We start from the raw sequence: 23,999 nt of genomic DNA, 5'->3' as shown, positions 1-23,999 counted from the left end.
ACGTTTTGTTATTGGTGATGACTTTATGCTACTTGGACCAAATCTTAACCACAAAATCTAGAAGACAAAGACAACTGCGAATGAAATACTGACATTAAAATATTTTTAAAGCACTTATTGGTTTTGATCGATGAATCCTTTCGTCAATAAAATGTCAGTTTCTCAGGTTCTGAGGTCCAACACAAAATTTCAAATAATATTAAACAGAGAAAAGTGGAAAATCTTCCCATTTGTGAAGCCGGAATCAGCAAATTTTGTCCTGATTGTGAAATCATGTAAACAATCAGATCTCAAATTATTTGCAATTTTTCTTTTTTTTTTTTGTCAGTCAAGCTGATTAAGTGACTTGTTGTAGCTCTGGAAATGCTTATCTAATCTTTATCAGATGTAACCGTGCTGCTACAACACAATATTTTAACACAGTGTTGATGAATTCTATCAGTGCACTCAATCAGAAAAATCAAACTACTGTATCTTATGTACACCAGATGTTTGTTGTCACACACGTCGACATTTTTCCCTCCCAGTTACTTCCTGCTGTTCTTATCTACATCTGATCATTTCCCCACTGTTGTCAGGTTTTAAACTCTTGATAAGGAGATGAAAGCGTCAGTGTCGAGGCCGAGCAGATAACAGTATGTGCTACAACTCAAGTTTAATCAAATCACACCCACAGTCCTGATGAAGCAGATTAGCTGAGTTCTTGACTCACTAAATAATACCTGAATAATACCTGCTTTTCCAAATCATAAATATATAAGTATTATAAATGTCTTCAGGAACTTTAAAGCAGCTATAATCAATATTTTTTTATAACAATGTAACAAATGACAATGTGAAAGTCTTGCTTGTAGTAATGAATCTGCAGCATCAGATACAGAGCTCTATAGCGAGTTTCAGCTCAGTTTTTAAGTCTCACGTTCACAACTTCACCATCTTGATTAACTCTCTCTTTTCTCTAAAAGAAAAGCCAGTGACTCCACCTGTCCAGCACCAGACAACAAGCGTGATCACCAGCTTGTGGAGCATTTAGCAGCTAAATAGCAAGATATTTCCCCTCGGGAGTTCGAGGCTAAAACCAGAGTGAGTGAATGTTGGACTTAAATTCATCAGGTAGAAACAAACGCCTCCAAATGAACGATAACATTGCTCTGTAACTTCTGGATGTGTAAATAAACAACTGTTTGCTAACGAGTTTGCCTTATCAACTGTATATCTTTCTGTATAGATGACTTTTTGAGGATGTAAAATGAAATTAAGTTTACCTGACACTGGAATGTACTGCTTATTCAAAAAGTATTTCCTGTTGCTTTAAACCTGCAATAACTGACTTTTTGGCCACTTGGGGGCAGCAAAGAAACTGTAAACAAAGACATATGTTTTAAGTTGTTATGGTGAACTTGTTATGAAAAGAGTTGCCTATTTATCTATTTATACAGCAACATTTAGAGTGATTGATTTGGTTTTAGAGCCTTTTCAATAAATAGAGACCTGTGGGAACCAAAACAGTAAAGTTTCATGGCTGGAAAACCAAAACAATGAGCTGAAAGATGCTAAAAAGCAGAGAGGAACTACAGACTACTATGAGCGACCCCTTTCACACTCACATTTTATAGCAAAAATATTGATTATATCCAGCTTTAAAACAGGATTCTTTGGCGTCTGTATTCCAATATGATCTACACTTTTAAAATAATATGTTGCTACGACGACGAGGGTAAAAATCGCCCATTGCACTAAATTAAAACTCACACATTTGAAGTCGTTTTTAAAAACTAACCACATCATCCTTTAATTTACAAAGATAATAACACATAGACGCTGTACAGTTGAACTTTGATTACCACTGCGGGCAGAGCTGTAAACACTCGACGAGCTCTTAAAAACTATTATTAAGGCTCTTTGAGGAATCGTAATGCTTCACCACACCCGTCTGTTAACCATCAGGGACACTCACTGATGAAGTCTCTATTGCTTTTTATACATGCAACATGTACCTGTAGAGATGTATGTACAATAGTAGAAGTAGATATTTTTAAACTGCTTGTAGTCAGTAATACAAAACCAGAAATCCACAGTGTAACGACGCCAAGTCTTAATATATAAACAATCTAACGGAGTAAAAGATTTTGTATGCAGGATCTGGAGCTTGAATTAAAATCAAGACATTTTACCTGCTGAATTCACCACATATATCTGCTTCTGTTAGTGTGCGTGTGTGTGTGTGTGTGTGTGTGTCACTGATGAGGGTTGTAGCTCGGGTGAAGCTGAAGAAGCAGACTCCCAGCATGCCAAGCGTGTCCAACTGTGCCGTCTGCAGGAGCGGCCCGACCTCCACCAAGACATCACCAACCTCAGGGCCGAGGGAATCTGCACCACCCGCCTCCTGCACAACGTGAAAACACAAGCGCAGAGAGACGTGTTCAGTATTCAGTCGAGTCTTTATCGATGGCACCACAGTGTCTGGTATGAGTGAATGTGTTGTGGTTATCATGAAGGACGTCATGTGACGGCTACAGACTGGCATAAAGGACATGACACGGCGCCGTTATGTTTAGTCTTAGTCAAGTTATGTCTCACATTAGAGACACGAGCATCTGTTTCTCTTTCAAAACCCAGGGTGTCGTCAAGCGCTGCGACTTATGATTATCGTCTTGATTCAAAAGCAAAAAATGTTGGAAAAAGGTTCAAAACACAAAAATATGCATTTTAATATCATATATGATCCTGCCGTTTGAAAAGCTACAACCTGTACATGTCTCGACTAATTGATCAATCCACTACTTGTTTCAGCCCCAGTGTCTCATCATCACATCACATGCTACAGTTTTAAAGAATTCTCCAACACCAACCTGCAAATCCTGTTTGTATGATTGAAATGATATTGGATTTCGAAAGATCTTGGTTTAGTTTAATAAATACCTCAAACTTGAATCACTGTATTAGAGGCACACACAGGGGCTGGGTTCAGGGCATAAAATCACAGTGGGAAATCTCAGGTTGGCCACTAGAGAGCAGTCAGGTCAAAGCACAACCACGTGAGCCTGTTGAGCCGGGATTCATGCTGTTGTTGGGACATCAGCTGTGTTTTAACCCTGCAGAGCGGACCGTTTAACATGACTGTGAAAACAGTTTGGAGAGGCTCCAACCTGTTGTCATTAGTTTCTAACAATAGACGGCCTGCGCTGCCGATAAGGACTTTTTTTATCCTTTTAACCGGCAAAGCTATTGTTGGAGGGTTGCGTTTTGTTTTTTCCTCTGTCAGGAAAAAAAGAGATAAGCAGTAATGTACACAGCTCACAATGCTGGACGGATACAAAACATGAGGGAGTGTGAACAAACTGCTCTACGGACACTCCCAGTGGACAACATTCAGAGCGGGGCAGAGGTTATTTAATCCACTGCCTGTTTTCCATGAATGTTTCTGTGCTGGCGAAAAAGTAGGAAGAAATGATCCTAAAATATGGAATTTAACAAATCACAGACCTGTTTAAATACGTGGGATAATACAAAGACAGGGAGTAAAATAATAGTAAATATATAGTTATTTCTTTCATATATTTTGTGTTAAATTTGTGATAATTTATTTTTTTCATTTAATGGTTTAATAGGGACTGGTCACGTAAACATTTCTACATATGCATTTGATTTTTTTATTTTTTTTTTTATATCTGTAGCTCTGGTCGTCCTAAAAAACATTTACAGTTACATTTACAAGCATGCAGAGCAATAATACAAAGTAAATGTATTTGTTTTAACCCAAATAAAAACTAATCAGTTGTGAACCTCAGGAGCATATGTTGTTCATTTGTAAATCAAATGTCAGGTTGACAGTTTCAGTTAGGGCAAAGAAAGAGATCCTTACAGATATTATACATATAAAATGATACAATATGTTCAAGATTATAATTCAACAGAAAAAACTCTGTGTTTAGTGGTTAGTGTTTAATAAAGATCAAAAACTTCTGGCCTTTCTCTCCTGCTGCGTGAATTTAAAACAGATTTTCCTTCATAAATCATGTTAATGACAAAAATATGGACTAAAACTGCTGGAACTGATCATTTATGTCAAAGGCGTTTCTCTTACTGTCAATGAATCCTATTAAAAAGAGCACAACAAGCAAAGCTTTAGTCCATCTATTAATACTTTTTAGACTTCCCTGCCTGTCTGTGGCACTCAGCCCCAAACCTCTTAGTTACAGGATAAACCTTTGGAAACAGGTCATAGTAATTTCCTCCAACAGCTGGATGCTTTAGTCAGATGGCTCTCAAACAAGAGTAAACAGCGCATTTGTTAGGGACTATTTCCAATCGTGAATTAATACACATTTGGTGCTCTTTCATCAGTGGAACAATCCATCACAGTTTATCAGAACATCCCTGAACTTTCAGAAAGCAACTCTTAACCAGTCGCAGACAGATTGAAAGCCACTCTGAGTTTAGAAAGTTCATTATAACAAGAATAGAGCTGGGAAAAAGTTTGGTTCTATATTGTGTTTGTAAACTGGGTAATTATATCACAGAAAGTGCTGTACCTTGTTTTATTTTATGTGTATTTATTAATGTATGTGCATGTGCATAAAAGTGAAATTCATGGTTATTTTTTAGCCCTGCTAATAGCTAATGGAGAAACAAATAAAGTAAATGGGACTGAGTCAGAGTAAACTACAATGCCATGTTCGGCGTAATGAAGGAACATGTCAGCCAGTGCAACGGTGGCACAGAGGGAAAAAGGTACATCAGGCTTTTCATACATAGACAATACTTTTGATGTGAATCAAATCATTGGTGGTTTTGGTCTTTTCATGGGATTTGTTGACAAAAAGAAAAATATATACAATCACCAGCCTTATCCTTTTAACAGAGTTTCTCCTCCAGACTGTGTCTTTAACAATGATCCTGCCGGAAAAACACAAGTAACTTTAAATCAGCTCCATCAGAACTAGATGGTTAGACGTGCTGTCCAAAAACAAAAGTGTTTAAAGTTTTTCCAAAGAGCCACACTTGAAGGCGGATTGAAAACCCACCATCACAGAGAGCGAGGAGACACAACATCATTTTTTCAGACAGTCTCTCCTGGAAGACTGTCAGAGTGTGGGACTTGACTGTTAACGTTAAAATTGGCAGGAATAGTTCAAATTGTGTGAAGAATTAAAAATGAAAAACCTCGACTCCTTCCTCGCCTCCACTGCTGACCAGCATAGCGTGGGTGTGAATGTCGGATTGTCAGTTTCGGAAAGTTACAGAAATTATCGGAAAGAGACAAAAACATCGGAAAGGGTTAGGGGGTGGGGGTTTCCTGAATGATGGAATATACCGGCAGCTTAAATCAGCGTCAGTTAGCAGGTGAAGGAAACAATTCTCACAGCGTCTTTCAGCCAAAACTCTGGCACCTGTGCTTTTTAAAATAGTAGATATATAAGAACTCAACACTTCTCTACTCTGGTGCCATGTGAATATAAAAAAAAATAAGTACACAACATTCAAGAATCGGCTTTAAAAGAAAGAATTTTAAATTTTTAAAGTTTTCTGTTTGTTCAGACTGATTTGATTTTAACAGTTAGTGAAGGTTGTGATTAAATATCAGCGGTTTGTGTATCAGTGTCAGTGACACTGAAGACGGCTTTTCTGTTGTTAACTAAACATTTCAGAGGTCAACACGACCTTCAGCCCGAGGCCTCTGTGGAGTCTCGCACGGCCCCTGTGCGTCACCCTGCCAGTAACAAGAGGACTTCCACACGTCTTTCCAACAATGGGTCTAAACGTGTTCCTGTGCTGGTCATGGGTTGAGAGGTATTCTCACTTCGTCCGTGTGCACATTGGTGAATAATGCTCAAGTCCTGAAAGGTGATCTATTTACAACCGTTTCCTTCTGGCAACAGATCACACGAGTGTTTTGGTTTTTTTTTTGTCCAGGTAACGATAAGACACCGCCCATTTACCATCATTATCCAGCCCATAACGTTTCCTGTTCTCAGAAACTTAAACAACAAAAAAAAAAGAAAAATGCTAAGTGGCTTTCCTACAATCTGACGCCGAGATCTTGACAGATTTCTCTTTGCCCAGAACTTGAGTTTATAAACTGAAAATATCTTCCTCTCAGAGTGAGTACTTTATGTGTCTCTATCTCTCCCTCAAACTAAAACTTCACCCCCCCACCCCTCCACCCCCCACCCCAACATGAGCACAAGTAGCCTCCTGAGTCTGCTTCAGGTTGAACCCTCTGACACTACCTCGCCAAGTCCTGACAGGACCCACGGTAACACAGACCACACTGACAGATCATCATCATAACACCGCGCTGACTCACTCCATGACAGGAGTGAATCAGCCGACACGCTGTCCCTGCTCTCACTTTGGTGATTTGGGCTGCTGGGAAGACGAGGACGGGACCTGTGATTTGGGACTCACCACAATGACTGCAGACATTTCTACGAAGCCACAGCCTGTTTTACTGTGTGTGTGTGTGTGTGTGTGTTTCTGTACAGTATGTTCAAGGCTGTATTTTGTCTACTAAGCAAAAAAATCACAGACAAAATCTGAATAAAAACAACGGAAACAAAGCAGGGATGCACGTCCTTTAAAAAGGAAAACCCTCCTTATTACAAGCAGCACGGTTTTATGCTTTGGCCTCTCTTTGTATCGGTTATGATAACTCTGATTAAACATATTCACTCATTCATTCAGGAGACAATTCAGTCCATCAGCTACTTTGATAATTAACTGAAGTCATTTTTCAAACATTTCCAGCTTCTCTAATATGAGGATTTGCTGCTTTTCTTTGTGTCACAGAAAAATCTTCTTCTCACATGAACCAAGTTATTTAAATACGTCACCGTGGGCTCTGGGATTATATTATTTATTGACTTTAAAGACATGCATAAAAGTAATTGTTAGTTGCAGAGTGATTTACAAGTTAGGATTATATTATTAAATTATCATAATGTAAAAAAGGTGACAGTGCTGTGAAGCTGTAGGGCTGCAACTAACGATTATCTTCAGTAATTGCTTAATCGTTTTGTTTATAAAATTAAGCCTGGTATCATTTCCCACAGACCAAAGTGACAAAAGCCCGGGATGTAGTCAGTTTAGTATCATGTGTGACCAAGAAGAGCATCAATTCTTCACATTTGAGACGATAGAAACATCATTCAACATTATTTAATGTGACAGAGACAGTGAGAGCGAGACAGGAAGGTTGGGGAGGGAATGACATGCAGCAAAGATCCACGGGCTGGATTCAAACCCGGGCCGCTGCGGTAAGGACTGAGCCTAAGTGGTACCGTTACAATTACTCAATTATCACAATAGACGCCGATTAAATTTGTATCAATCAAGTAATCGATAGTCAAGCAGTTTATTGTACCAACGTGTGGGACAACGTAGTTTTAGTTAAAGAGACAGAGAAGTCTGTGAATCAAATCAAGCTTTAAACATTGAGCTATAATGGACCGCGATGATGACACGTGACTTGTGTTAGGATGAGAAGCACCTGCCCTGAAATTATAATCTATAATTCTACAAATAAACCCACTTTTAATGTTTCTTTTAATTTATTAATTCAATGGAAGACGAGGAGATAAAAGGGAATCAAACCTGAGTCATACCTGTAGTTGAAATCTAGTACATCAGTCTCAACATTTTATTTCCCACAGTAATGAAGACACAGCGAACGCTCAACAACAGAAGTTTGCATTCATCCCTAATGCCACAGGAATTGTTTGTGTACAGATACGTTACGTGCTGTAGGTCAGAAGTTAAAGCTGCTCTTTAAATAGACGTTCTGAGAGAATAACCTGTTTTAAAGGAGTATTCATTGTTTGTTTTGCCACAAAGGGGCATCACAAAGAAACTGAAAGCACAACACTGACATATTATCATCTTATACATGATTTTGCTTTACAATCTGACCTTGTTAGCGAATCGTAACGAGTGTGTGTGTTTTTGCATTTTTGTTTACTTTATTTCTTGTTTGGCAAAATCAGGTGGATCCACCCAAAAGTCAAATTGTTCCTTGTATATTAAAAAAAGAAAACAGTGAGTAATAAAAAATCGAAAAGGCTGGAATCAAGGCGAAATCAATGCTCCACTATGTTCACCAGCTAATTGCTGACTGTGTCACGCTGCTTCTGAAAAGTGGAGCTGCAGAGTTCGGTAATTACTCTTGTCAGGTTTGTCACTACGAGCAACTCTTTTCACATAACAACATAAAAATATATTTAAGTGTAGCTTTAAAACCTCACTGCTCACGTTTCTGGCAATATTTGATTTGTTTCAGCTTTAATAAACCAGAATTGTCCTTTAACAAAAAATAAATAAATTGTGGGGGTTTTTTTTTATGTTTCATGAGTGTGTACATGTCCGTGTGTTTGCACCTGATGGCGTCTCAGAAGAAATTCTTGATGAAGGGGGTCACTAGTTTCACCCACAGCTTGACGTGGCGGTCTGGCCGCTCGAACGTGGAGCTGGACACCTCAGTGGAGCGCTGGTACAACATCTCCTGCTCCTGAGAGACGGAGTTTGAAACACAGGTGTGTGTTCAGTAAAGATTTACTCAGTCATTCATCATCACTTCTCACTGTGGTTAGATAGGAAAAAAAAAAAAGAAAAAGAAAAAAGCAGCCGACCTCCTGCAGCTGGCTCTGCAGCTCCTCATTCTCCGTTACTATGGCGATTTGGGCCTCCAGGTCACGGTGAACCGAGCGGTAACCGAAATTAGGGGAACCAATTAGAGTGAGGCAAGGCCGATCCTGCCCCTGGAGGTAATACCACAGACCTGTAGCGGGTAGGAGAAGCGGAGTGAGCCGGTGAGGAGGTAATGCTTCAGAGAGCCGCTTCCAGCAGGGATTTCTGTCGGCCCAAACCACAACTAAAAGGAAGCACATGCAGAAATCCCCAACGTAGATCCAAAACCCCAAAGTATGAGAGAGAGTGAGTGTACATCCTTGTCCTGAGGCCACGAGAGAATGACTGTACAAGCCGTCGTCTCTCACGCTACATACCGCCGTGACCACAAGAACAGCAGAGCAGGGAGAAGAACAGTGAGAGTGATGTGTTTTTATTATTTTCACTGAGCCAAACACAACTAATCTGGATGGTGAGCCCTGGTTTAGACTGTAATATTTAGTAAGACATGTTGAATTGTGGGAGTTTGTGCTGGAATAAGTGATCCACAGAAAATGAATGTGTTTGTGCCCTTTTGTTTCCTCCCACCTTTGGCGTGGAAGGTCCACTGTGCTCTGTGGTACTCGTGCAGGTGTACCCTCTCCTGTTGGCCCAGCTGGCACACCCGGTTGTAAAACTGTCTGGCGATGTGGATGTAGGCCGCGGGGATCGCTCCGGCGACGCCCTTGGCCCCGAAGAACCCGTTGACCTCGGGGGAGGCGGTGAGGATGCGGTAGCTGGCTCCGGCCCCGAGCACCAGCCGCATGTAAGCCCGGGTCAGGTTGAAGTAACCTGATGTTAGAAACACAGTGGAGTCTGGCCCGGCGTCTGTCAGCAAACGCTGGAGGTTCGGTGCGAGACAGAGGGTGAAGAAAAACGAGTCACAGGCTTGTTTCTAATTCCTGACATTGTGAAAAATAGAGTTTGTTGCTGTGGTTTCACCGTGGCAAAGAGTTTTATTACAGCTTTACACATGAGGGTCGTTATAGAGCCGAGCAGTGTGGTCTGATTTCTATATCATATTGTCAGTTTAATCATTACCATGTTGTTCAATACACCAGGACATTTCATTTCTTTCTTCATGTTTGATTTTTTTGTCTGAATTAATTAACAGTATGACAAGTTTAAACTTATGGATTTCTTGACTGGAGTTTGGGCTGAGTGAACTGAAGTTTTGTCAGTTTAATTATATGATATTCAGATTATTTATTTCTGAAATTGAGTAAATGTAGGTCTGTAAAGGATCATGATGTTGGATATTTGATAAATTGTCATTATTTTTACTTTTTATAATTTAAAAATCTGGAATTTATTGGTATTTTTTCTCATAATTAAAAACAAGTGAAAATCGAATCGTCCATGTTACAAAACAATTGTGATTTTCAAAAACGTTACAGCTTCCAATGCAACCACTATGAAGTTGAAAATAGTTTTATGTATTTCTTCACTCACACAAGGAAACTTTGTTCTCTGTAAACTACAGTGGTCAGCCTCAACAACATCTGAGTGCATGGGAAAACAAAATCTGGTTAGAATTTTAAACAGATTTACTCCTTTTAAAAACAAGCTAAATATCCCAAAACCGAAAAGTGATGAGTCTTATATGAAACGCTGCTTTAACCCCTAAACAATTTACAGGAAGCAAAGCAGCACAACGGCTGTGTTTAAGAACAGCTGCATCATCATCAGTTAGATCAAAGCAACCAATAAAATCAGCTACAAAATAATGTAAATAAATATAACACTCAAAGTCTCCTCTCGAAATGTTTGCTGAGACAAATAGTGCCGATTCCAGTTTGTGCTCTTGTATTGAATTACATTATACTGCACTGGTGATCATGTTATTGCGTTCATTCCCAGAATATGTGACTAATAAACCCTGAATTAATGTTCAAATATTTATCCATGGTTTATTAGTCACACTGCTTTGAGTAAGTCACATGTTTAACAAGTGATATTTATTACTTGTTGCTGAGGAAAAACAAGCATAAGGGCAAATTCAGCAGCATTACGCTGCCAAACTTGTGTTTTTGTTGATTTTAGCTCCAAATATGACTCAGCAATTCAGAGGTCGTCATGGTGTGGGGACTCACCTGTGTGACCTGCTCGTCCACCTGGATGCCCAGAGGTTTCATCTGGACCAGAGGGAACACCCAGGTGTCGTCCTCCCCCTCGCTCATCCCCTCGTCCTCAGAGTCCTCAGACCGGTTCAGCAGCCGCTGCCTCATGTGAGCCGTGTTCATGACCTCCATGATCCGCTTCCGCGCCACTGCTGAGAAGTCCTGCCTGTTGCCTGGTTGCCGTGGAAGTTCAAAACATGAGTATACACATAGACAGAGATAAGTCGGGACACTGGGAGGTGGTCAAACTGATGGGGTCACAGTGTTGTGGGCTCTGAGTAAGTGTGTGTGAGGACGGTACCACTATCTCTGTGAGGACCAACTTTGGTTTTAAACCACGGTAGCGAGGACATTTTGGCCTGTTCTCGTTATTCAAAGGACAATTTGAAGGTAAAGTTCTGGTTTTAAGGTTGAGGTGAGATTGAGGTTCAGGTTAGGGGTAGGGGTTGGAGTGCTTTAGGTTAGGGGCTCAGGACTGCATTATACCAACGAGGGTCCAGCATAGTGTGTGGAGACGCATGAAGCAGACGTACGACCTCAGCTAAAGAGCAGCACGACAGCTCAGGTTATCAGTTTAACCATCAGTTTACTGTCGTTTCAGCCGACCGGTCATGGAGACAGTAGAGCCAGACGGAAAACATGTGGCTCCACTCGGCCACCAAGACGCCCCGAGAAACGACAACTCTTTAATCAACATATTTTTGTTTGGAAAAAACTAAGTTAACTGCTTCTAGCAACCGCAACATCCATGTAAACTAAAAATGACTTCAGCAGGATGAATTTATCTCTTGTCCCTGATTGGTTAGTGTAATGTGTTTTCCTCCATTTCATGTAACGTTTTCTTTTAATCGGACTGGATGTTCTCTTTTAATGTATGAACAAACCGTATGAACTGATCTCTGCAAATAATGTACACTTAATGATTAAGCGAGATAAACGTACTTTGTACCCTGGATGAAAGTTGAACTGTCTGCTTAAACGTGTATTTGATAGTCACTGTATAAAAGAGCTAAGTTTGAGATTGGAGGGTGTCCAGACTGTGGCAAAATTGCCTCTACAGTTAGGACCAAATCAAACATAATGATAATCCCACAACAAAAATCGCTGAATAAATAATGTGAAGGAAAATGTCTGGAGAGTCTCCTGATCAGACCTGATGCCACTAGAGATGAGTGAGAAAATGTGTGTGTACTGACTCTTTAAACTACAGGTAACTGCACAGCATCAGTACTTTGTGAATGAATGAATTCATGGTTTCTGGGTCTGTGTGATGCAAGTTTTATCAGCAGCCCGACTGTAGTATGAAAAGAAGCGTGTGGCTCAACGAAGAGGCTGCAGAAACCATTAAGTGGCCATAACATTGCCTCATGTGTTATTATTGTACATCAGGACACCTCATTGGTTATTATCAGTTACAAATCTTCTCTGTCATCCCCACAAATTAGATTTCATTGGAATTTCACCAGTGTGTGTGTTTCTGAACTAACCATGCGTGTGTGTGCAGTTCCCACTACATATCGTCTTCCAGCAACACCGTGACATCACAACTCTATTCCTGGTGTTCGTTACCACGGCGGACCGGTCCTGCAGACATGATGTCATTCATCCCTCAAACTAACATCCTGGCAGTCTGCGCTCGAGTTACGGACACACTGTCCGAGTGTGTGTGTGTGTGTGTGTACCGAAAAAAATCCTGACAATTTCACATCCGGCTGCATGACTGGCCAACCGCAAGAGCTCTCTACATCTTTCTTACTACACACACTCACACACAGTCCGACCATCATTTATTCGCCTGTCTAAGCTTTCAAGCTCCATTAGTGAAATCCATCGGCTCCTCTTGCTGAAACCCGGGCAGGTGCCACCGTAACTGACCGTGAGGTGTCAAAACATGTTGGGGGGTAAACATGCGCCTGTGTACACACACGCGCGCTTGTGTTACCTTTGTACGGGTGCACCATGCCCTCCAGCATGGTGACCGAGTCGTCGGGCTGAAGCTGCAGGGAGACGTCTCCCACGGCGTCCACCAGCTCGGAGAAGAAGTCGGCGACCTCCCTGCAGTTCTCCAGCAGCACGTAGCGGTCCTGTCTGTTGGTGAAGTAGGAGTCGCTCAGGTTGGCCCTGCAACAAGGGAGCAGAGGAAGCATTTTGGGAAAAGGAGGAAAGAGGAAGAAGACGGATGAAGGCGTGTTTCATAGCACATTCCGTGTTTCTAAAAATTTCTAAACATTTCTTGTGAAGCCAGGTCCATCTGAATAAGGTGATCTGATCGGTTCAAACTCTGAACTGCAGTTGGGAAAAAATCATGCATGCATGTTATTGGTAAACGCCTCATGGAAACATGAGAAGAAAACAACATTCAAGACATTTTTCTTACACTTTTTTGTGCTCATGCTCTTCAATCTTGCAAACATGGATCTATGTGTGTTAGAGCAGGTATGACCTTGAATCCCTGTTTGCCCAACAGCAGCAGGAAGTGTAGATGTTGTGCTAGCACTTCTTGTTGTATTTACATTGTACGGTTGCTGAACTAAAGGGTGAAGTTAAACATGGTAAAACAATGTCTGTTGGGGTGTTGTGGCTAATTTGAATCTTTTGACTTTGCTTGCGAGTGTTGCCAGAGACAGTACGACCTTTTCCATTTGAATTTAGCCCTGAGAAAACCATGTAAACAACATGAGGACCAAACATAAGACTAGACAATTACATTTTACTCACAACATCAGACTGTTGCTTGAGCTTTTTGAAACTATTTGCAAAACTATGAATGTCGTCAGAGAGGGAGACTGCCTGGAAATGTGTGCTGTTATCCCCCTGTTTAAAAACTGTCATCACAGCTGGCTTTTCCCGCCACCTTCGAGTGTGGCTCCTCGGATCAACTATAAACACTTATCCGAGGTGGTCGGACAGGACGTCTCTTCTTTTCTAGTATAACTCGGTCCAAACTGACCTTACAAGGCAGCTGTATCTCTCACAAGCGGGAATCCATCTTCGGGGATCCAAGCTATTGGCTTGTGGCCAAAGCACAGAGCTTCTGACCAATCAACGTCCCATGAGGGAGGAAACACTGGCAGCTACAGGCGTGTTTTCTAACAACAATGGCGGCTCCTAAAGACGTTTGCATAGATGCTGCTGTAGCATCAGTTATATCAGAACTCGGGGGTATTTCTTCATCGACAGTAGAGGACAGAGTTTGATGTGCCAAGTGGCTTCACAGGAAGGATGCAGAATCTGATTGGTTGAAGTTAGCACGTGACGGACAGTCATAGACAAACAGATCACTTGACAAGTACCAAGTACTGAAGGTCCCTGCCCTTTTCCAGTTTCCAACAAAGTCCTCTCAGATGACTGTGTGTAACAAACCATGTGGCGTGTCAGGTTACGTCCAAACATTTACCTCTTCAAGTCGATTTAGTGTCTTTTAGAGTTAGTCAACCATAAGTCTTTTGTTAGCCCAGTTTAAAACAGCACGGACTGATGGCTGTCGCGGATGATTAGCACCAAAACACAGTCTGAAAAACTAGCAAGTTACAGTTTACAACCATCACAAAACTGGAGCCATGACACGCGACAAAGCTTCACATATGGACGTTGGTGTGACGAAGCTACAAATTCTAAGACATGGAGACTTTACACACATCTGATCTGTATAATCACCACAGTGTCAAGTGTTGCTGCAGAACATTGTGATGTCACCGTGACCTTTGACTTTTAACCATCAAAATCTAAATCGGTTTGTCCTCAAGTTCAAGTGAATGTTTTTGCCAAATTTGAAGAAATTCCCTCAAGGCGTTCCTGAGATATCACCGTCACCACAATGGGGCCGACAAAGGTCGGCTGCTATAAAAATAACTTGTGTGGAATTTATTGTGCTTTAACTGTTTTATATCATGTTTCCTTTTACAATAGAAAACTCACAGATGACGATTCTCTTCTGCTTTGACCAACAGTATCTCAGACAAACAGGACTAGTGTGACAGTGCGTCGCATCAATTGGACAAGGGAGGGGTCGTCTCTATTTCTGGACGATACAGAACGTGTTTACTCGTCTCCGTTGTCTGACACATGGTACATTGTTTACTTTCCCCACGAGCTCACGGCTCGGGTCAGTTAAAGCGGCGTGTGCCATTTTGTGTGCTGAACTGAAATGGAGTGGAAACCACAGTCAGAGAGCACAAACCGGCGCTGTGCCCACTGGGTTTTGGAGCACACCCACTGCTCTCCATTTTCTCCGCATACGTCGAGATGTGCGCCGAGAACATTTCCGAGCAATGACATTAACCACCTGCACTTTGAGAATGCAAATGTACCGTGGACCAGAACGAGATTAAACAAGGGTGAAAGCAGACAGTGGCGAGGGGGAAACGGTCACGCTGACACCAAGGTGCAGCCAGACTAGACTTTCTGTCTAGGAACAAACATACCCGCTGATGATTATGCTGTCATCAAACAGGTAGACTTTGATGTGCTGGACTCCGATGGTCTCGTTGAAGCGCTGAGGGACCAGCAGCCGCAGCAGCCCCCTCAGGTCTGGAGTGTGGTACAGAGAGACCCGCATCTGAGAGGAGAAGCGCTGCAACAACGGCAGCAGCATGGTCCTGGAGTTAATCTGCCCTGCACGTTAAACATAAGGATGATGAGCGCGGTGCTCTGCGCTGAACAGCTGCAAAGAGATCTCATGGAAAGCGGCAACAACCTCGTGACCCGCGGGTGTAGTCCAGCAATATGGAGACCTTCAGGTCAGGAGAGTGACTGTTGTCCAGCGAGCGTTGTAGAGCTTCCTCCATACAGTCCACCTGAATGAAAACAAAACATGATTACATGAGTGCTGCACTGACTCAGCATTGTGCTTCTATAACACGGCTGCCAGTCTCAGGATGTACAGTTAAAAAAAAAAAAAAAAGTATCAGAATTTCACAGCATTTCTGGAGCCATAAAAGGCTTTATACTTCTTTCACATATTCATTAGAAGTGCAGACCTGTAAACAGACTTTGATGTCAAACATTCGTGGAGTTCCCCAGATTACACAAAACAAATTGCTGCATTGTGGGAAAGTTTCTCAAAGAGACGATCTGATTATAGCTTCCATCTGACAGATAAGCTTCAAGTTAAGTGTTCAACCATCCACTGCACAAAGTGGTCTTGTGCAGAACTACTTTTACAGAACTGAAACAACTAGTTCATTATTCAATTGACAGAAATTAAATCAGCAACTATTTCGGTTTATCGTTTCAGTCATGTTTCAAAGCAAAAATGTCCGGCTTGTGCTGTTGTAACTTCTCAGATGTGAGGATTGTTTATCTCTGGGTTTTGTGCAGTTGGCTGTACAAAACAAGACATTCAAACATCTCACCACAGGCTCTAGGAAATTATAATTTTAGGCTTTTTCATAATTTTCTGATAATTTGTAGCCAAAAAGATGAACTGATTAATTGAGAAAAACACTAGAGACTATTTTAATACTCAATTAATCATCTATCCAACGCATTTATTGTTTTTAGCCTCTCAAATGAATTGAACATCTTCAGGTTCTGGACTGCTGTTTCAGGCAAAACAAGATGTCACCTTGAACTTTTGAGGTGCATGATTTGACCATTTTCTGTCATTTTATACACAAAAGATTTAATAAATAATACAGAGAACATTTAAACATACAGCACATGATAGTCATTTGTTGAAGGCCGGCCGACTAATTTTCTCAGAATTTTGGGTAAATGTAATTTTTAAGACTCCAATCAAACTAAAAGATCTTCAAGCTGCTCAGCTCTTTTCACTCAAATGGAAAACTTCTGTCAACACGATTTTACTTGGAACAACCAGTTGACAAAAAGACTTCCTGTGGTCTGTGATCATGTTCTCACATCTTATTCTACAACAGTGTTCACAAACCACAAACTGAGGTTTGTACATAGATGACATTGACTGTCGGCTTTCAGCGAGCGTCATCACTTGTTATTGCAAAGGAAACAGCTGACAGACTCGGGGCCGGGTAGCTACGGTTACTTATCTTAATTTCTGTGGAACTCTCCAACTTGCAGTAACCTATAGTTTAAGTGCAAAATGAACACATCCAGTAGCTGTGGTTTCAGGTAAAGCCTTGTGTTTTCTCTCTGTGTCTCACTACATGTGTATCTGTGAACAAGACTGAGCCACAAAACAAAGATGATTATTGATTACTTGGCAGTGGCCATCGCTTATCAAACACTAGCCGTCTTTTATTATCTGTTTACTGAGCGTGGGAAAAGCATGACTAACTCCTCACAACAAGGAAACTGGTAGCGACAGTAGAGTCTGTATTTGTGGCGACTTGGTGTTTGTTCCCCACCTGATGTCAAACCAATGCTTCTTTTCTTTTTACTCCGGATAAATTGTGCATCTGGTGCCCAAATGCATTCATTACACGTCACCCCAGAGTGCCTGTTTATGTGCCAGTAAAACATTTCTTCTTTCCAGTAGAGAGCTCTTTGGGGATGTCTGCACCACCGGCACTTCCAGCTCTGGAAGTTTCCTCTGGAGCAAATCTGACAATGAGTGGGAGCTCTGAGGAAAAACTGTTTATCTCTTAATGCAGAGAAGCAGCATTCAGTCTTAATGCTGTGCAAGATTTGTCTGAAGTGTTGGCGGTAAATCTAGATGGAAAATGTTTGTGTTCTCTTATTACTTCTAAGTGAATCTTAAGCAGCAGGAGTCTCAAACTCGTGGCCTGGGGGTCACATGTGACCCACAACATGATTTGCCGAGTAATTTAGAGTAATCATTTGAGTTTCTAACAAGGCTGTAAAATCAGAGCATAAAAACTGGTTATTTTATTTTATTTTATATATAACATTAAGCATGAAATTTGTCAGCATAAACACTCCAATTTACTGCGGCACACCATGCACCAAAACGTCTCTTTATAAACATAAAAGAAATTTTGACCTGGAGGACAGTTTCAACAGATTTTTTTGTGGAGTTGAACTTCGTGTCTCATTTGTAAAAGCTGCAGTAATCTCCAACTAGAAGAAAAAATGTGGCCATATTGATATATCGGCTGATATTGGCTTATTGCAGATAAATCTGTGTCCGTCTACAGAACGGTAAAGCTTCAGGCAATTTAGATGATTGGATTCTTTAGGTGTCTCATCAGTCCAAAATTAATTCTGCAGTACGACAACGAGCCCAAACATACAGCCAGAGTGGTAAAAAAAACAAGGGGAACAAGGAGTCCTGCAACAGTTGTTCTGGCCCCGACAGAAACCTGATCTCAGTCTGGGATCACATGAACAGACAGAAGAACTGTGTCCAGGATGCTCGGAGCAACAGACCCACCAAGTACCTTGAGACACTGTGCAGGTGTACTGAGGAGGGCCGCTGCTGTTTTAAAAAGGCAACGGCTGGTCACAGCAAATATTATTGGATTTCGGTTTTTACTGTTTAATGCGATTTGTATTAAGATAACTGGTAAATAAAAACTATTCATGACATTATTTCTGAAAGCAGTCACACTCTCAGTGCCTAAACGTTTTGGCACAGTTCTGTATATGTCGACCAATAATTGACAAGAAGCTACAATACAGAAATGTCCAGCTAGGTCTGAGGTGACTGATAAGTTGATTTCTAAACCTTACATTTGCATAGTCAGCATGTATATCTTCGCCAAAAACAAAACAAAACAAACAATACCATAGGGCCGATATATCGTAACCACATTTTCTTTCCTTTTCTAAATATTGATATTAGTAAAGGCCTGAAAAATCTAGCACCATTCAATCCAGCACGCTGCTACAATCTGCAGACGTCTTCCTCTTTCCTGCCTTTTGTTGCTACATCACTACACTTCTTGGCACATTACCGCGACCTGTAGACCAGATGGTGTGAAACTGTTGACAGGATTGTTCATCATAATCTCAGGTGTGCACACGTGCGTCCGTGAACTTCACTGTTACTAGTAATAAAAAATAAAAAAACTCTGCGGGTACCATTATTAATGTCTTTATTGTCTTTTATGAAGTAGTATGAGTTGCCTTTGGATATAGTTTTATCAAAATAAACGTACATTTCCAGATTATTTTCAGTGCCTGCACCTGCACTTAAGTAAATACACTGCACAGGTGTGGCTGTCAGTATCAGTCCAGCATTGTGTTCGAGCCTGGGATCCCGGCTTCGAGCTGAAATCACACCTGCAGTTTTCATTCTTTAGTCTAAACCGCAAACCGTGCTCACATTTTTCTACTGAATGCAGTCGAGTTCATTGTGTCCAATTACAAGCGAACCTGGTTTTTAAAATAAAGGTCACATGGACCCGCTGTACCTTAATGACTCACATTTCTTGTAATCCATCATCCTGTGAGGTTGTAGAGTTTGAGAGCAATCAAAGTCGATTCGAATGCTTTTAAATGTAATTAAGCATGTTTGACTCGTCTCTGCCCTTTTCTGTAATTCTGCCTCTCTGCTGCTGCTCGTACCAGTTAGAAAAAAAAAAACAGCAGAATACGAGCATCAGTCCAGACTGTGGTTTACTCTGGGTTAATGTTGTTATGCTAGGCTTTCCAAGCATGAAGAACAGCAGGCCATCACATGCCAACACTGGTCTCCTTATACCCATAAACCCTTGCATTTTGAGGTCATTCCTTGTAGCTGGCCTGGAGTGCATTTTCATTCTGAACAAACCACACTGCGGTTCTCTTGGAAGAGGACTCTGACTCACATTTTCTGGCATCTCTGACCAGTTATTTGGCACGCGTCTGTGTTTAGATGGCATTGTTCTCACCTGACCAAAACTACACAAGTAAAATCTCCAGAATTGTAAAACAGTGCACTTAAATGTGAATCTGTCAAGCATACAAACACACACACACACACAAACACTGTTTTTCTCACCAGCTCCTGCTCCAGCTGACCTGTTCCCAGATACAACGAGGCCATCACCACTCGCCTCTTTGCGGTCTTGATTCGTGCCTGAAGTGACAAGAAAGAAAAAAAAAAAAAAAAAAAGCAAACAATCATGACAGAGAATGAGTGTGCTGTAGGTTTGTATGCGGGTGTTCGAAATGTGGTCACAAAGGTCTGATATTTACGAAATGAAAAACTTTCAACAGAAAGTACATTTACTGCCAGTAAAAGCACGAGACATGAGCAAAGTGAGCAGACTCAGGCCACCAGGGGCCCCTAAACAGCAACTGCAAAACATCTACTTTTCAAACACTAAAAAATGGTCATTGTCTTTTTGTCATATGTTTGGTGCTTCAAAGGTTTGAAAATATATTTTCTCACTTTCTCACACAGGGATTTCTGCCACCAGTGGAGGTGAAAGACATTTAGATTGTGGTTCTCACAGGATTATAAAGTTTCTTCTTATTATTATTATTATTATCATTATTATTAAAACTTCAACAGAACGTAAATACAATTCTCTGGATAATCCACAGAACATTCAACAGTTTTCACCATTTCTTTTGGCAGAAAGAAAGGCGTGTTTTTGAATTAAATCTCATCTTTCAACAGCTTGAGCATCAACTGCAACTAACATTATTGATAAACTGCCGATTACATTCTTGACTTAATCGTTTGGCTATAAAACATTAAAAAAAATGTATATTTCCTAAAGCCCAATTTGATGTGTCTGGGTTTAATCCAACCAACGAAATTCATTCAAAAAGAAATGAATTGTCTTTTCATGTAAGACGGGAAAAAGCTGAAACTTCTCACATTTGAACCATCAAATGTTTGGCCGTTTAGCTTGAAAACTTACTTGAGCAATCCATGATCGTGTGTGTACGTGTGTGTGCCAAAAGTCATAAATACACACAAAAAGCCATTCAATTGCAACCTTCCCAATTTTCATAGGTATGGGGAAGTGTTGATAAAACAAATCACATGTTTTTTTCGAAACACACCCAGTCACACACGGGTCACCCACTCACACACATGATTCAAATAACCATGAAAAAGAGGTTATACTATATGTAGTGTTTCTAAAACTCATCATGCGCAGCGACACAAATACATCAGGGACATACATCAACACTTGGAGGGAGATTCCTCTGAAATTAACTATAAATCAACTTAACTCTAAGTCTTTCTGTCTGAGCTTAAACAATGGTTCTGTATGAGGGAAGCTCCTGCCTCTTTCCCGGCACATCAGCTGAAACAAATTCCTGTTTCGTTGTTCCTGGAGCAGCTGAATAGGCTAAAGTTAGAGGAGGCATGAGAGGATTCCAATGTGGTGACACACAGCAGGTGTGGGACCACATGAAAAAAAAGAAAGTACGTTTATACTGTAAATTCACTCACCTTTTTACTGAGTCACAAAGAAAAATAAGATTTTCTTTTAAGATTGTTGTAACTGGTACAAATCATTTCTGGGTGTTAATTTCTCCAGCAAGAATTAGATGTAACGTAGAAATATAGAGAAGTCATTTTAGAGCTGAATAATTATTGTATTTCTTGTCAGCTGTTGTGTTTCAACTCATGTGTTTGACGGTTAATCAAAATCTGATGGGAAAATAATACTTCCTCAATTACAGCAAACACTTTTGCCAACAATCAGCATTGGCAGATATCAGCCTTTCGATTCCTCTAACTCCAGCTCCCTTTGTACTTGTTTATTTAATCGTTCCACAACCAAACATTTTATTTTGACAGTGACACCGACCTTCATGGCCTGGTAGAACTGGTCGGGTGATGTGAGGATGTGGATGTGGGTGCCCGGCACCCGAAAGGCAGGTACATGCTCTGCCATCCATCGAAAGTGGGAGCAGAGGCCGTCTGTGCCCTGAGCTCCGGCCGACCCGGTGGGCCTGGCGACACGACATGGGGCCGGGTCAGCTTCGGCCAGCAGGGGAGCCAGCAGCAGCACGGAGGAGCTGGAGGGAAACAAGGGGAATCGCAAGAAATTGTTTTTATGTTGGTTCAGCTGAAAATTAGTTGCTAATTAGCAAAGTGCTAACAGACTGATGGGGGACAGAGTAAAAAATATTGGAGCTCTATCACTTAGTTGATTAATAGATCAACAGCGAAAATAATCAAGAAACCGGTTTGATAATTGTTTTAATTATTCTTACGAAAATGTCTAAATCATCTGGTTTCAGCTTCTCAAATGTGAATATTTTCTGCTTTCTGTGGATTTCTGTCACAGTTAACTTTAAAATGACATTTAAAAACATTTGGCAGGGACATTTTCCACAGTGTTCTGACATGTTATTGACCAAATGAATAATCGAGAAAATAATCGACAGATTAATTGATAGAAAAAAGTAATCATTAGCTACAGCCCTCAACGTAACACCTGCTTAGCATCAGCGTGTAAACAGTCTTGTTAGTAGAAGAAGAAGTGGACAATATTTTGATGTTATCATATTTCAGTTTTCAGTGGGATCGAGATGATTCAGAGCCAACTGGAGCTAAAAACTAACAAAATTAGTTATTGCAGTAATTGTGAGTTATTACAGTGGCACACGGTTCACAGCACTGAACATCATCTTAATTGGTTAACACAACAGTCTCATCACAAGGTCCATTTAGTAGCTGCTCTGGAGCTTTCGATCATGTCATATAACTGCAGATTGACACTGTTGCTGTTTCCAAGTTCAAGAGTGAACTGATTATTTTACATATAATTATCCATACATGTAACTGTAAACTTATTCTTATTGATAGTGATGTTATTGTAATCCATTAATGCAGCCCTAGCTTGTATCTGTTACTTTCTCTGGTTTTTGTCACCAATTACCAGCATTTTATTTTTCACCCTCACATCTGTCCAGACACATAAGAAAAGATTTTTTCTCCAACCCAAACAGATGTTTTTATCATTTCTCCCATTTAAAAGTCTTAACAGAAACCCAGCTGGATGTGTGGGTTGAATGTAAGCTCTCCAGAATAATGAATTCATGAGAAATACCATAGCTCTACAGTGTATAAACACCACATCATTATGGACGAGTCTTGTTTCCTACTTGCCTGCGGAGGCTCTGCCGGACTAAACGGGCACGCCGGCTATGTATCGCAGGAAAACAATAGTTTCACAAGTGTTGTGTTTTTGTGCTGTCTTGCAGGTGCAACAGGCTCAGATATCAGATGTCAGAGCTTCCCACCAACATATGAACACACTGGGACAGTACAAATCCAGTTCAAAAGTCTTGTTTTGTTTGTCAGTCCAAAACCTGAAGGATTTCTGTTTACGATCATGGAAACGGCAAATGTGTGGTGTTTTTGCTTAACAAAAAAGTCGACTGAAAGATTAATGGTTGTATTTAATCTTTAAGGACACAGATCCATGAGAAGATTTGACAATGTGTCTGGTTTTTCTTTGTCAGCGTCCTTAAATTCACCCCAACACCACAGTCATCGCTCTACTCTTTGTCTCTGACATAAAATCATACAATCTGGTCTGACAGTGCAGCCACATTAAATAAAGACAGGGCAGAGTGTTAACCTCAGACGTGACTTACAAGCTGATTGTCAGAAGTCATTGTTCTGTGTATTCATTCATTGCACGCGCACACACACACGCGCACACACACACACACTATATACAGTGGGTACGGAAAGTATTCAGACCCCTTTAAATTTTTCACTCTTTGTTTCATTGCAGCCATTTGCTAAAATCAAAAAAGTTATTTTTATTTCTCATTAATGTACACTCAGCACCCCATCTTGACAGAAAAAAAACAGGAATGTAGAAATTTTTGCAAATTTATTAAAAAAGAAAAACTGAAATATCACATGGTCATAAGTATTCAGACCCTTTGCTGTGACACACATATTTAACTCACATGCTGTCCATTTATTCTGATCCTCCTTGAGATGGTTCTACTCCTTCATTGGAGTCCAGCTATGTTTAATTAAACCGATTGGACTTGATTAGGAAAGGCACACACCTGTCTATATAAGACCTTACAGCTCACAGTGCATGTCAGAGCAAAGGAGAATCATGATGTCGAAGGAACGGCCCAAGGAGCTCAGAGACACAATTGTGGCAAGGCACAAATCTGGCCAAGGTTACAAAAGAATTTCTGCAGCACTCAAGGTTCCTAAGAGCACAGTGGCCTCCATAATCCTTAAATGGAAGAAGTTTGGGACGACCAGAACTCTTCCTAGACCTGGCCGTCCAGCCAAACTGAGCAATCGTGGGAGAAGAGCCTTGGTGAGAGAGGTGAAGAAGAACCCAAAGATCACTGTGGCTGAGCTCCAGAGATGCAGTAGGGAGATGGGAGAAAGTTCCACAAAGT

At 40.9% G+C, this 23,999-nt stretch overlaps 1 protein-coding gene across 1 annotated transcript in view; it reads right to left on the bottom strand.

Annotated features, from left to right (window-relative positions):
• Positions 1 to 1,762: 1,762 nt before the first annotated feature.
• The window catches only part of pgs1 (phosphatidylglycerophosphate synthase 1), a 26,799-nt gene continuing 4,562 nt past the window's right edge, over positions 1,763 to 23,999 (bottom strand). The window contains exons 2-11 of the mRNA XM_023431284.2: positions 21,422 to 21,632; positions 19,648 to 19,725; positions 15,481 to 15,580; positions 15,209 to 15,398; positions 12,727 to 12,905; positions 10,758 to 10,957; positions 9,214 to 9,505; positions 8,628 to 8,776; positions 8,376 to 8,506; positions 1,763 to 2,386 (exon numbers count right to left, since the gene is read on the bottom strand). Coding sequence (XP_023287052.1) covers positions 8,387 to 8,506; positions 8,628 to 8,776; positions 9,214 to 9,505; positions 10,758 to 10,957; positions 12,727 to 12,905; positions 15,209 to 15,398; positions 15,481 to 15,580; positions 19,648 to 19,725; positions 21,422 to 21,632 — 1,519 coding nt within the window. The 3' untranslated portion in view covers positions 1,763 to 2,386; positions 8,376 to 8,386. The remainder of the gene's footprint in view (positions 2,387 to 8,375; positions 8,507 to 8,627; positions 8,777 to 9,213; positions 9,506 to 10,757; positions 10,958 to 12,726; positions 12,906 to 15,208; positions 15,399 to 15,480; positions 15,581 to 19,647; positions 19,726 to 21,421; positions 21,633 to 23,999) is intronic.

Source organism: Seriola lalandi, unplaced genomic scaffold, assembly GCF_002814215.2.
Source record: "Seriola lalandi dorsalis isolate HSWRI2012SDOR001 ecotype SW California unplaced genomic scaffold, Sedor1 jcf7180002054920, whole genome shotgun sequence".
Taxonomy (NCBI): domain Eukaryota; kingdom Metazoa; phylum Chordata; class Actinopteri; order Carangiformes; family Carangidae; genus Seriola; species Seriola lalandi.
Note: the sequence above shows the minus strand (reverse complement) of the source record. Positions and strands in the feature narration are given on the sequence as shown.